This window comes from Siniperca chuatsi, linkage group LG4 (genome assembly GCF_020085105.1).
Source record: "Siniperca chuatsi isolate FFG_IHB_CAS linkage group LG4, ASM2008510v1, whole genome shotgun sequence".
In the NCBI taxonomy this organism is placed as follows: domain Eukaryota; kingdom Metazoa; phylum Chordata; class Actinopteri; order Centrarchiformes; family Sinipercidae; genus Siniperca; species Siniperca chuatsi.
Genome location: NC_058045.1, coordinates 9054205 through 9068580, shown reverse-complemented (window position 1 = coordinate 9068580; position 14376 = coordinate 9054205). Strand labels below are relative to the sequence as shown.

The 14376-nt window shown below is 43.9% G+C and overlaps 1 protein-coding gene across 4 annotated transcripts in view; it reads left to right on the top strand.

Annotated features, from left to right (window-relative positions):
- Positions 1 to 1304: 1304 nt before the first annotated feature.
- reln (reelin) overlaps positions 1305 to 14376 on the top strand; it is a 96067-nt gene continuing 82995 nt past the window's right edge. For 2 of the 4 annotated variants that reach the window (XM_044193588.1, XM_044193587.1), the window contains exon 1: positions 1306 to 1879. In XM_044193588.1, the coding sequence (XP_044049523.1) occupies positions 1627 to 1879 (253 nt within the window). In that variant the 5' untranslated portion in view covers positions 1306 to 1626. Of the gene's footprint in view, positions 1880 to 14376 lie in introns of all 4 variants that reach the window. The other 2 variants (XM_044193586.1, XM_044193589.1) reach the window with 2 other exon arrangements.

Sequence of the window (14376 nt, the reverse complement as noted above, 5' to 3'; positions counted from 1 at the left end):
GTCAGGCTGTTTGGACATGAAGCGTCTGTGAGTGTGTGTGCAGCTTGCTGGCTTGGGAGTGTTTATGTCTGTAATAGGCACTTAACCACACAAACCCAGCAGGCAGCTAAAGAGAAACGCCAGAGGAGACGCTCAGCGGTGTTAACAGCAAGTTCTTTAACTCCCCCCCCCCCCGAAACCGGGGTAGTTTGTTTTATGTGGGAAAGAGTATTTGAGCGGAGGCATAGTGTATCACATAGACACAGAGCAAGAGATGGATGAGCAGAGAGAGAGACATGGAGGTAGTGTGAGGCTGAAAAGTGTGAGGGGTACAAATTCAAATTCATGTTGTTTGTATTTATTCCCAGATGAAAAAAGAGAGAGTGAGATAGGTGTGTACAGGGTGTTAGAGAAATACTTGATTGACTGATTGATTGATTTTTATTTACACTTATTTCCAACATGGTGCCTGATGTCATGGAAAACAGGACAGACAATCACACATAACATGCACAGAATCCCTGAAACAATACTTAATCTTTTATCCATCATTTGGTGAGCTGGAGTAAAGACTGTTGGGAGAGAGAAAGCAGCATTATGGCTGGACTCTGCCATAGTGGTGGGTTAATCTAGAGCAGAGAGGCGGCGCACGCTGCTCTGACAGGGAGAAAAAAGTTGGAGAATCCTGTGGAAAACGAGATTCTGATGGAAAACCCATGAAAAAAGCAACAGTAGAGAAGAGGAAAAACAAATCTGAGTGCCGCTGAGGACGAGAGGAGAGACAGAGAGGTACAGGGTTGGAAAAAGAGGGAGAGGGAGATCGCAAGAGGGGAGGGGGACTAAGTGGGAGAGCAGCAGAGAGACACAGGGAAGGAGAGGGAGGTGAAGAGAGCGGAAGAGGGAGGGAGAAAGGAGGTGTGATAGTGGGTGGGAGAGGAGGAGACAGTCTGGTGGATGGGCAAAAAGACAAAGGAAAGAGAGGAGAGTGAAAGGGATATGTCACTGGGCTGGTTAGGGATGAAGAAACTAACAAATGCATAGAGATAAGACAGTCAAGGTCTCAGGAGAGAGATACAAGAGTGCAATGTGGAGTAACACATAGTTTAGTGAGAGGTAAAGAGAAGGAGAGAAGAGAGGGGGGAGTAAGAGATTAAGGAAAAAAGCAGAGTGATAGACTGGCAGAGAAGAGGGAGGAGAGCTGGATGAGAGAGAGTAGGGAGGCCGTCTCGTAGAGCGCATACAGCACGCGTGGAGCTGGTGTTAGAGCGAAAGAGAGACAGAGGGAGGGAGGGTGGGAGGAGAGAGGGAAACAGAGGGAGGGGGTGAGGTATTTAAACGCTGGAGCAGGACAGCGCAGGCGAAGCTCTGAACTCCCCGAGAGTGAAGGTAGGACAGGGAGAGGAAGCAGAAGAGCAGAGCTCTACAGTTTTCCTGACAGCCAAGCCCACACACGCACACACGTAAATATTGCACATACAAACACACACAGACGCACTTTCACACACGCACTTTTGGACTTTGGACTCATCTGTGGACTCCAAAAGCTATCCTCTGGAACTCTACCTGTGCCTTCCTCACTCCCACTCATCACTCTCCTCACCTCTTCACCCACCACCACTCCCTCAGCCCCTCGCTTGGTGAGGGCAGATGGCCATGGCGCGGGCCTCTCTCGGGGGTGCCTTAGGCTGTGCCCTGCTGGCCCTAGTCTTGGGGAGCAGCAGCATGGATTTCGGGGCCCCCCCTGCGAGCTTCTACCCCCGTTTCAACCCCTTCTTCTTCCTGTGCACCCACCACGGGGAGTTGGAGGGAGCCGGGGTGGCAGAAGGTGGGGGAGAGGTGCTACTCACCCTCCAAATTACGGGCAACCCAACCACCTACACCCCTGGACAGGAGTACCAAGGTGAGCACACCCCCTACGGTGTCCACTTTTTTGCTGCATGTTGAAGAGAATGGGATCTATTGTTTTAGCAATTTGTTAATATCATTATTGAATCACATAAAAAAGAAAAGTGTTTAATTGATCTGATTGTAAATTTAATTTTGTGTTATTTTAGAATAGTTTTCTCTTGTGAAAGAATTTCACTTTGATATTGTAGAGGTTTCCTTGATGAATACACATTGCTGAATTGTGCTAAAATTGTTATTGTGCACGAGATACATTTTACATTAAAGATATAAAAAAAAGAACTTCATGATCAAGAATTCTAAATACATGTGTGCAATGAATACATTTTCTTGCAGGTTTTTTGCTTCACACGAGGTATTGCTGTGGTGTGTGCATATGGGAGTGTGCAGCTTGTGTGGGGTGGCTGTGGCAGAAACCAGCATTTATGTAACTATAATAAGTAGTGATGCTGAGTGGGACTCCTGTTCAGTGCCGTGAGCAGCTTTGGTGTTTTACTGAGCTGTGATCCTGATGCTCCATGTGTAGGTGGCTTCTCCACAGGACTAACAGTGAGATCCCTCCAACTGAATGAGAGAAAGAGAGAGAGAGTGAGAACACTGCGAGTGCGAATGGACAAACGGAGCACCATAGAAAGAAGATGCTCTTACTGATAGAAATAAAGATTTAGAAATCAGCAAACCATGTGTAGAGTGTAAGAGGAGACGGAGACTAATGTCCCCTTTCCCACACTGATGTGCTGGCACCTGGTCCTGGAAAAAAGATCCTCTCTGACCTCCCAAACTGTGTCATCATTGCTCAGTCACTCACTCTCGCCACTCACTTAACACTGGGGACAGTGGCCCGCACAGGCCACCACAGACCAACTAAGGTCACATTCCCATGCAGCTATCCTCTTATAAGAGTTGGATGTATACACGTTTATGTATATTACTGATGTGTATATAACTTCCTAAATATACACACATTTTGTGTATATTGCCCATATCTTTTCCTAACCCTGTCTTTGTTGTATTTTACCTAATTTGAAATGACAAACAGTGGATTTATTACTGTTCTTGCGCTGTTAACAACTGCATTCCATTATCATGGCAAATAAACCTCTTGATTTCAAAAAGGATATGTGCAGCAGAGTTTGTGTAATTGTATATAGAAAGAGAAGGATATGAGAAGGCCAGGAAAACAGAGCAGGAAAGGAGAGGAGTCTGGAAGAAGCAGCATTATCCTCTGTCTGAAAATAACAGCCCGGATCAACCCTTCACTCAAGCACCTTTTAACTGGTTCCGGGCTTGTAGGGAGAGCGGGTGGGGAGAGATTTGAATAACTAGCTGGTGGATGGGATAGAGCGCACGGAGAGGTTTAAATAATTAGCATTAGAAATGTGGTGGACTGGGAGGAGGGAGAGATTTAAATAGGGCCACGGCTGGGATCGGATGGAGTAGGGGGAGATTTAAATGACGATGAGAGGATTGAGTAGATAAGATACCAGCAGCGGGGCTTGCACGGAAAAATGACAAGGTTCCAAGCTGCTCACTTTTTTTCTCCGTCCCATGTTTTGGCACATGATGGCAGCTCATTGTTAAATTTCTGGGGTTTTAACTGAGTTTGCATGGGGAAGGAAAGATAAATGGCAAGTGAGCAAGTGCAACGTGGCTGGCTGTGTGCTTAGTTGTGCAATCAGGAGCAATCCCAGTCTGTTTCTTTTCCACCTCTCTCTCATCTTCAAGCCTTTATGGTTACATCCATCCTCACATGTTCTTACCATAGTCACTGCCAGGCTCATTGTGGCAGGAATTAGGTGGTTTGAGCGCTACACATACAGGTGTTGGATCGAGGGTGGACATTTATCTGCCTGCTCTGCTGAAAGCAGAATGAGAGAAAAAGATGGAAAGGGAAGTGTTTGTGCCATTTTTGTCCACTTCTGTGAATGATCTTTTGTATTTCAACATGCTTCTTTTATTTGGTTTGATCTCAGTTGTTTTTTCTCATTGCTTTTTATGTGCTCTCTGGGCTTTGGTTTTGGATTACATTTGGTTTAATCGTCTAAAAGCAACGTGTGATCTAACCACTGAAAGAGCTGCATGTGGAAATGGTGGGCGGAAGGCATTAGAGATGCTGGCCATGTGGTTGTTGAAGGGCTGTAGAAAAGAAAACTGAAGAAAGAGCGCAAAAGAGAGAGGTTGTTTGTGGAGGGAAGGAAAGTTAGAAAAAGAAAAGAGACAGATGACCCCTTATAAAACAGGAGGTGAGTGTCTCAAAGAACCACCTCAGTATTTGGTGCTGAGCAAGAGGAAGATTCTGTGTGGCCGATTTGTCGTACAGTAATTGGGTTTCTGACCTGACCTCACTGACTCTCGCTTCTCTGTTGCTTTTGAGTGATAAGACCATGTGTGGGCAGCGTACTCTGTGTGTGTGTGTGTGTGTGTGTGTGTGTGTGTGTGTGTGTGTGTGTTGTAGACGAGATTACTGTGTTTAGCTATCAGAATGAAATGACGAAGCGAGGTTGCGTTACTCTGTGTGAAATGTTTGAGGGTGGGTGTATTGGCAGGGTCATAGTGGACAAAATGGAAACAGAAATACTGTAGAGACACTCTGAACTTCTGGGAAACAGAACGAGGAGAAATGAAAGAATTAGTGAAGAGTGTGTGTGCTTACATTCAGACTCTAGGGTCAATCCTTGTACCATACAAATGGAGAGTGTCACTCACACACATTCACATACTGCCCACATACCGCCTTATCTTTCAGAAGAGAGAGAGAAGCAAAAAGCAGTAAGGTCACACTGGGATTTGAGCCTGTCCTCTAAATAATCAAACGACCCTTTTGAACCACTTTTGCTACACTCAGGAAGCAGTTCTTTATTTCAGTAATGTCAAAGCATTTTTTTTTTACATTAGGTTCTGACCTCTTTTAACACTGCTGTGGGAATGCAAGATGTTCTCTATACAGCAACCGCATGTTTATAGGAAGCAACATCAGAATACAAAACCCAGAGCCCCGTTCCTAAACCCAGTCCATTGGAGAGTGCTGTTTTTCATTCTTGTTGTTTCTTGTCCCCCTGTTTTGGAAACATTACATGTTCATTTTCACAGATGAACAACAGCTTTCAAGAAGGGATGGTGACACAGCAGTGGGAGAACAGGAAGAGGCAAAATTCCTCCAAACAGACAGTTTTATTGTCAGAAAACATGGCCTTTCCAGTAAAGCACATTGGATTCAAATCATGAGTTGAGGGGACATCATTCTACTGTGTTATGCAGTATGATTAGAAAGCACAATGGAAAAGATTGGTGAGGGAATTAAATGGCAGTGCTGTGTCCTTTGCAAGTCAGTAGAGAATAGCCAGAAAAATTGAGGTGCATGAGCAGAAATGGGGCCAGTGCGATTGACTGAGTGCCTTTGTGTGTCGAGGAATTTGTACCATTTTTTCTGTTGATTTCATCCTAGTTTGTAATGATGCGTTTGCACTTGTGATTAAAAATACAATTGTGTTTATCATGCCAGGGGTTTCAAGCACACTGCATGTTTGTTTGTATAGAACACAGTGTTATGTCTGGCATCAATTAGTCTGCCAATTGTATGTTTAGGGTATTTAAAAACTTAAGAGAGTACTTGTATTCACAGTATGTGTATTTGTAACCACTCACACAAGCCCCTGCTGAGGCATGCATGTTCAGGTAGGCAGCGTGGCTCTCCCTCTCACTATATTCATTGTTCCAACACACTATTGAAAACCAAACTATTTTCAATGGGATTCAGCAGTGTGTCTTTACCACAGTGCCACAATAGAAAAGCAGGAGGAGAAACAGTGGTGCGAGGGAAAGTGACAGAGGGTAAAACAAGAGAGCTGCTTAGAGAACTAGTTGACAGTACTGGCTGAAATGGCCATTGCTAATCTGTCAATGGACCCTGTTCCATGGACCTTTTCATGTGCAAATGATTGAAGAGGCCCAAGACACAATCAACATTTCAAGGCGATTTGGACGTTGCCACTAAATGACATTCTTAATGGGAACTTGGAGATAAATTCATCGCCACAAAATGCCATCAGCTCTTCCCATGATAACCTATCAGATTAGACATTGTGAATTACTTCAGCAGCTCTCCTGCCAACCACCAGAAACAACTCAGTACGCCTTACAATGGGAAAGAGGCCATTATCTATCTGCAAAGTTGATTACTTGTTGTTGTTGGGGGTGTTTTTTCTATGAGCGTGCTGTTGACTGATGTCTGTTGAACAACAAGTCAGTCATGTTGAAGTGAAGGTCACAGACACAAGGCCCCGGTAAGCCTCTAGAAAAGCAGATATTATCTTACCATGTACCAGGTCATATCAGTAAAGCCACAGTGAGACATCATGGAAACACAGGACCCATCTTTAAGTCTTCGCAAACATTCGCTCACAGTCAATCTGCTGTGACTTCAGCAGCCTGTCGGATGTCATCATCGCCTTCTGCAGCACTTCTCCCCACCTCTGAGGGGACCGTTAAGGGTCTGCTTTCTGACCTCTGACCACTTCTTGTCAGTGCTGCATTGCTTGGAGCTCTGTTCCTGTGGAGTGATTAGATTTGGCTGGTGTCACGACTCTTCCTGTCCACCAGTCTAGTGCTCCTTACGTCCCTGTTCAGCTTAACTGTAGCATTTTATATTTATCTATTTAAAAGACCAGGAAAACTCGAAGTATTTCTTGCGGTGCAGCAAGCATTGGTCAGTGAACCATCAAAAGACTGGCCTAGTTTTCATGCAGACATCCAGTTTAGGGAAACAGGGACACTGAAAAAGGAGGTAAGAGTGAGGAAAGAGTAGAGGGGCTAATGGTTTAATAGGGCTCTCTTGTGAGCAAAGGAAAAGCAACATGCAGATAGCACTAGCACTTTCAAGTGGTCCAAACCTGTGCATTCATTAGCCTCCCAACTCTTCAGCCTCTCTGCCTCCTGCTGCTTTGTCTGAATAGGACACTTCACTGAGTAGAGAGAAGTGTGTCAAGTGTATTACTGTTTGTATGGACTTGCTGGGTGTGTTCGGGTGTTCTGTCTTTGTGGACATTGAATGATGAACCATTTAAAGGGCATTGTATTCACTGAGATATGCCAGTTTCCTTTATATGAAGGAGCAGATGGGCGAGAAATGAGAATGGATATTCATTGGGAATCTTCCCTTTGTCACACATGCACGCTTGGCCATGCACACAGCACTCAGCTCTTAGTGGGTGATCCATCATGACATAGAGACAGGTCAGATGTTCCGCTGGCTAAACACAAATGTCCTGATCAGCGGGCTATTACAATTCTTTGTGTTGATGTTATAACAGGATATGACATGATAACATGAACAGGAGGTTACTATTTTCCTCCTGTCAGATGCTAAATGGCTGTGTCAAGCTGTTTTCACAGGAACATGCTCTAGCTATTATAACATACTGTACAAACCTGTGACAATGTAATGATGCAACAAAAAACTTGCAGTTTGCAACTTGCAGCATTTGCTCTGTCCCCCCCTTTATATTGTCTCATAAAGAGGCAATGAGCTGCAGCAGTTATGCAGAATTTGAAGCCGTGGCCCAGATGCCACCTATATGCTACATTTCTGGAAAATTGATTTACTGCATCAGAGCACGGAGAATCGCCTCAGATAACAGTGACATTGTTAGCCTTTGCCAGGCTGGTGCCAGAATGATGCCAGCATGGTGCCAGGTGTGGTAGAAAGAGCTAAAAATGAAGGCAGTGAGTGGATCCCTGCCAGGCAGAGGTGTGTGTCTGCGCCAGTCTTATCTGGGCAAGCGGCAAGAAGCTCTTCCATTTTTTATTTTCAATTTCCTCAACGGATTCATTTTCCAGCCAAAACAAGAAAGCTCTTAACAAGCAAATGTGAGTTGTGTTTTCAGTAACTTTCACGAGTGGGCAGACGAGTGGGCGTAAGTATTTTCAGGATGTTGGAGTGTGTGTTTGCCTTTTGGGGGTTTGCCTGATTTGGAGTGCCTCTCTGTTGATAATACAAGCTGGGGTGTGTAGATGCTAGGCTCCTGCTGTCCTAGGATGTACTTGCTTGCTGTGTTTCCCTTGTGTCACTTTCTGGTGTCTGGAGGTTTAAGTTTTAGACAGCAGAAGCAGCAACAGATCCCACTCCTGGCACAACTTTAGCAACATATAAACACCCAAAATATGATGACATTATGAGTTTTTCCACGCCTGAAGCACAAACCATTTGGTAGCATTCTTGTTGGTTACTTACTCACATTTCTGTTGAAGATTACGTTTGACGAGGAATGCTGTATTCCAGTCATTGTGTATACATATATATATCAGTCCCCAAGGTAAACCATAGTGAAAAACAGAACATCAGCTCACAGAGCCCACACAGCATACTCTAGACCCCGGGGGTGTGAGGATGAATCTCAGACACACTGTATTTACTGCCTAAGTTTTCCAATAGAAAACACAAGGGACCATTCTACAGTCTACTTAAATTATTTTTTATTGGCACATTACAGTTTCCCCCTCTTCCTCTGCCTCTTTGATGTTTACTTTCAACTTACAGACAGGTTGTAAACATAATTACAGAGGTTTTTTTTTTCATCTCAGGAAGCCCAAATACCAGGTCTGCATATGACATTACGAGCTCTATGTGTCTATGCAAACTCATGCTAATGTCCCCATCCCAATCTACCTCATAACAATGGACCAGTGTTCATTCTCCTTAAGGAGTACCAAGTGGCTCTAAGCCGGATTTTGAAAAGTGATGGTTCCTTTTTAAACCTTTCTTCCCTCCTCCCCATCCTTCGTGCTGGACGTGTTATTCTCATGGGGTGGTTTCCCAGCCGCTGTTGATTAGCGTGTCAGCTTTTGGCCCCTTCCTTTTAGAGAATGGAGCTCCTGTTGGATGATTGTGTACCTCCTCCTCCTCCTTCTCCTCCTCTTACTCTGGATCCTCCTCCTGGCGGCTGCATTGAGAGAGCTGTAATCCCTGCTTGGGGGGCAGTGTGTCGTCTGTGCTGATAGCATTCAGAGGGCCTTGTAGTGCTCCAATGGACCCACTACAGAGGAGGCGGCATGGTGCAACTGGCTGGGTGCTGGGCACATGGCGTGTGGCACAGGCGGATTAGCCCCAGCTCTACCCCCCATTCAGCGCCAGCCTCCTTCAAACAACCAGGCCCACTCTGCCCACAGAGACCCGGCAGGCTGGCAAAGGCAGATTACACATCCGCGCACATGCACAAGCTCACAGATACTCCAGCCGAAAGTGACAGCATGGGTGAGGGGGTTAGTGTTTACAGGGCCCCTGAAAATACTTCATACCCCTAATGCTCTGTTGTGAAATCCCACATATCAAACCTCATACCTCCAGCCCCCACAGGTCTATGTGTCATCACTGAGCTCTGACTCAGGATTAGAACATCCACAGAGATTCTCCCAGTAGACCACAATCAAGATTCGTACATTTATCTTGCTTTTAGGGTTTATCAGGGAGATTTCTGAACGGCAAGCTTACCTTTGCCTTTCATATGTCATCAAAGGTATTTGTGTATTTTAGTTAATGATCACTGAAAAAGAAATCTCTTCAAAATCAGTCATCATAGATAACAGGCCTTTTGAAATGGATTATCAATGAATAATTTTTTTTTAGATAAAAAATATCTCTTTCTACCAAGGAGTACCCAGAGGAGCAGCATGTCTTACACCTCAGTGGATCAGGTGTCTGATTGTGTCTTGCTTGACAGGAAGTCTGTGACTGGCAACTGAAATTCTGAGTGATGAAGAAGAATAAGTGAGACTTCACCTTCCTGCCTCCTCCTCCTCCTTCCTGTACTCTAGGGAGACTGACTGCGTCCATCCAATGTAAAGGACAGTGTTCCTCTCTCTTTGGCTGATTTCTGTCCTCTGCTTCACCTTTTCTTCAAAAACGTGGAGCTGGGAACATGTGTCACCTGGCGCTCAGAATCAGAATCAGAATCAGAAATACTTTATTGATCCCCGTAGGGAAACTCTTTGTTACAGTAGCTCGTCTTTACGTCAGTGCACACAGGAGAAAGTACTAGAAAAAATAAACACTATAAAACAGGTCAGAAATAAATTAAGTATCCTGTCGGTATAAGTATAAGATAAACTAAGTGTCAAGTACCAAGTGGGTTTACTGGTTGGTGATGAAAGTACAGTCTAAAATACAATGTAACTCCTTATGTAATAAATAATATTAATAAGCGGAGGTGCATGTACTGAGTACATGAGTAATTGAGGTATATAGTTTCAGTAGCAATAAATAAGAAAAAACTAACAAGGGGAAAACTAATATTGCACAGAGGTATTACACAGAATATTGCACAATTTATTAATTATGGCGGAGATGTAATGCTCAATGTCCAGTTTAGTGACCTAGGGTCAAACAGACTAACCCTTAGAGGGAGGAGTTAAATAGTTTGATGGCCACAGGCAGGAATGACTTCCTGTGGCGCTCTGTGGTGCTTTTTGGTGGGATGAGTCTTCCGCTGAAGGTGCTCCTTTGCTTGGCCAGCACGTCATGGAGCGGGTGGGAGACACTGTCCAAGATGGCATGTAGTTTGGCCAGCATCCTCCTCTCTGACACCACTGCCAGAGAGTCCAGCTCCACCCCCACAATGTCACTGGCCTTGCGGATCAGTTTATTGAGTCTGTTGGCGTCCGCTACCTTTAGCCTGCTGTCCCAGCATGCAACAGCATACAGGATAGCACTGGCCACCACAGACTCATAGAACATCTTCAGCATCGTCCGGCAGATGTTGAAGGACCTCAGCCTCCTCAGAAAATAGAGGCGGCTCTGGCCCTTCCTATAAACAGCCTGAGTGTTCTTGGTCCAGTCCAGTTTGTTGTCTAAGTGTACTCCCAGGTACTTGTAGTCCTCCACAATGTCCACGCTCAGTGCTCATTTTCACAGGGACCAAGAATATGAAATGAGACCAGCTCATAATCACACCTCAGCATTTACCTCAGCCCCCTCAGGAGACGGCAGTCATGCCAGTGGCAATAAATACACAGTCATGTTTATTTATTGCGTCCTTTTTGATCTGTCTGTGAAATTGCTAGGATGCAGTGTTTTAGATAAGTCCCATGTGAGGAAGAGTAAACATCAGGAAAATACCTGTATACTCAACCTTTCATTTAGATGAAGGTGCTTGGGAGTCACAATGGGTGCAGACAAGTACCAAAAAGTAATTAAGAAACCCTAAGTACGGTGACATTTTTGGGTTGTTGCTGGTGGCTGTGTACTTGGGGCTGTGAATGAGGCCTGGCCAAAGTTAAAACAAGTGGACTACTACCCCACAGATGTGCAAACTGTGGTCACAAACACACCAAGTGTGACTCAGTGACTCAACACATTTGTTTATGTGCACACGTCACTATGTCTTGACAGCAGAGGATACAGAGTAATAGAGTCATTGAGTGATCCCTGCTATCAAGTGATAGCAGAGGTCTGAGGTAGAGGTTAAGATAGAAAAGAGGTGGGGATGAGAGAGGGGAGATGGAGGGAGTGTGACAGCGTTAATTACAGCAACGAGTGCATTCTTACCAAGCTGAGCCGGTTTGATTAAGACTGGATGTCAAGGGAAATGCTCCACATTGATCCACTGCCAGTAGAGACCATCTAGTCTTTCATTACTGCAACCAGCTTGTTAATTAGAAATCAATCTTTCCCCTCTGCTCTATGAAGCACCCCCTTCACACCACTGTGCCACTCTCCTTCCACCCAAACATTCATACCCAAAAGCTATGGAGACAGGTCAGACTTTGACTAATGTCAGTACTTTTTCACTTAGTTGGCCATAATCTGTAATTTTCACGCCAAGAAAGAGCAGGGAGCGGGGAGCACAATATCCTGTCTTCCTTTCCAACTCCCAGGATGTCTTTCAGTCCTTAAAAGAATTTGCCAAACTTTAGGATTGCTTGAAGACTGAGAACTGAATTCAGATTTACTAGCTGAATAACAGTTATCACGTTGTCTGTCAACTACATCTGTGTGCAATTGTGTAATTTTAGGATCAATGATATTTTCTGTGGAAAGCTAAATGAGACCAAATGTGGCATGGGCCATGACTCACTTATCTTTTAAAGGAGACCCATTTTACATCAGTTGAATTGTTTTGAATCCATAACGAATCATTTGGAGAAGTCGACCTATTGACACATGTTATATGATTATGTAATGTACTCTTCTGAATGAAAGAAGCCACATCTATAAAATACAACCAACAAAAGACTTTTATGTTCTACATTGTACCTGATTTGATTTTTTTGTGATGGGTCACATTATAGTATATAGTCTCCTAACTATGTAGATAAAAACAAGTGCTGTAATGATATTGCATAAGCAGGAAGGAGAGGGGAAAGAGGGTGTGGAAGAGATGCTGAAAAGGACTGACAGAGCGGGGATGTAAAGTGAATCTCTGTGTGAAGTGACAGTTCCATTATTCATATTAGAGCTATTATATCTGTGATAGCGGGAACGTGGTTGGGACTGCTGTCAGCCTGGAATACTGCAGACCGATTGAGTCTAGGTTGTGCTGGGAGCTCTCTGTGTGTATGTGTTCTCCTGTGCATATAGTAGTAGGTACTTATAGGCAGAGCAGCTGTCTGGTTTTGCAAAAGGGAGATGTGTCCAGATGTTTCTGGGCAGTAGGCATTCAAAACTAGGTACAGATGGTACTATGTTACAGGCACAAGTAGATGGACTAATTTGTGGACTAATTATGTGCTCAGGTAAAAAATATGTAAAGATATATTTTATTTACAAATGCTAATTTCCATTCTTTTGGTGATAATGGAATACAATGAAACCATACCACTGCCGCTTCATTGTTGTCAAGTGTGGCCCCTAGAAGTGACAAGTGTATTACGTGAAAACTCACAGATTTGTTGAAAATCCATGCACACTGTATGTAAGAAAAGCTGACTTGTTTTTGGAAAACTAATCACAATTGCTGTTGCATTTTACCTTTGATGAAGCTCAAACAGTTCAAAAGTCCAGGCTGATACCCTAACCCTGATAAAAACTGCAGTTTGAAGTGTCAGCCCATGAGGATGGCAAAGAGGAGGGTGGGTTCACCTGGTGCTAACTTACTTACTTATTCTCTTTCATCTCATAAGCCTTAGTGAGCCTGTAATATGCAATGTTGGAAATACAGGGATGAAAATTCAGCAAAAAAACAAACAGCAGGACCACTTTTTGGAAATGTTGTATTTTTTAAGTACAATATGAAAATAAAGTATTTACTTTTTAAGGCTGTCTCATCTCTGTTGGAAACAATTCAGTGGCTTCAAGACATTGACATTTATTATGTGTGGGCTGTTTGTCTCCTTGTATGTGAGAAGTGTATGTTGTGTGTGACAAAAAACAGCCCATCTCTCAGCTAAAACAGGTTTTAGAGAGACTAGACTCTATAGTTCTCTACAGTTTGACTCCAGTACAGGTGGGCAGGGTTTCAAGATGTTTTCTCCTGTACTGTACACCTGCTGTCTCTGCAGGGGGTACAAATTCATCTATGGTTTTGACCACTTGATTCTTAGCATATACTATATAAAGTTACCAAATGCCATCAATGCCAATTGGCATTATGCTAAAATGAATAACATTTATATAACAGCTCTAATATTGGGTGGTTAGATCATTTTATAGTAAATAAAAAAAGATTTTTCAGTAGAATGATAGAAAAGACATTTTTGAGAAGGAGAACACCTTGATTGTGTCTTCATGATACTTTCAGTGCACTTTAGGTTTACACAGGAAGTGATTAAAGCCAGCCAAATTTTGTTGCACTTTTGGTTAATGGACTTCATGAAATGAGGAACGTAGAGGTATTGGTTGCACAAGTTAAGCATCTATAGGTCAAAGTGTGAAAAACAACCTTGCATCACCAAAAGTCCTATCTTCCTACCTTGGATCTCTCACATTGCCTCTTTTATTGACGTATTAGCCTGCACACTGGACAGAACAGCCTTTCGGCTTGCCATGTTAAAGAACTACTTTCTTTAGTTCAGAATGATGTGGGTGTTGAGTCGTTTGTTCAAAGGATATGACTTCTGTGCCTAGGTAGGTCAAATTGGACAAAAAGGGTGTCACTTTTGTTGACATGAGCTTGTGTCCCTAAATGTCTGTGCAAAGCCCTGCTCTTCCTTGTCCAAAGTCTCAAGGCCTTGCTTTGACAGATGCCTTCCGATCATGGCTTGGTCAGTTGTGAAGCAGTTTGGAGTGGGCTGTTGGGGGTTTTGGGAGGTGGAGGACAGACCCGGTGTGGGAAGGGGATGGAGGTCACTTAGGCTAAGTAGTCTGGTGTCCCTAAGAGGGACATAGAAGGCAGTGAGGTTATATAGGCTGTAGCTGACAGCTTGGCCTTCATTATCTCCTTCCTGTTTCCTATCAGTGCAGCTCCCAATGGAGCAGGTGAGATGGAAAGGGAGTTATGCAACAGTATTGGTCTATGTCCAATGTCTGCATTTTGTCTGTGTGTACTTTTACAGCTGGCTTGC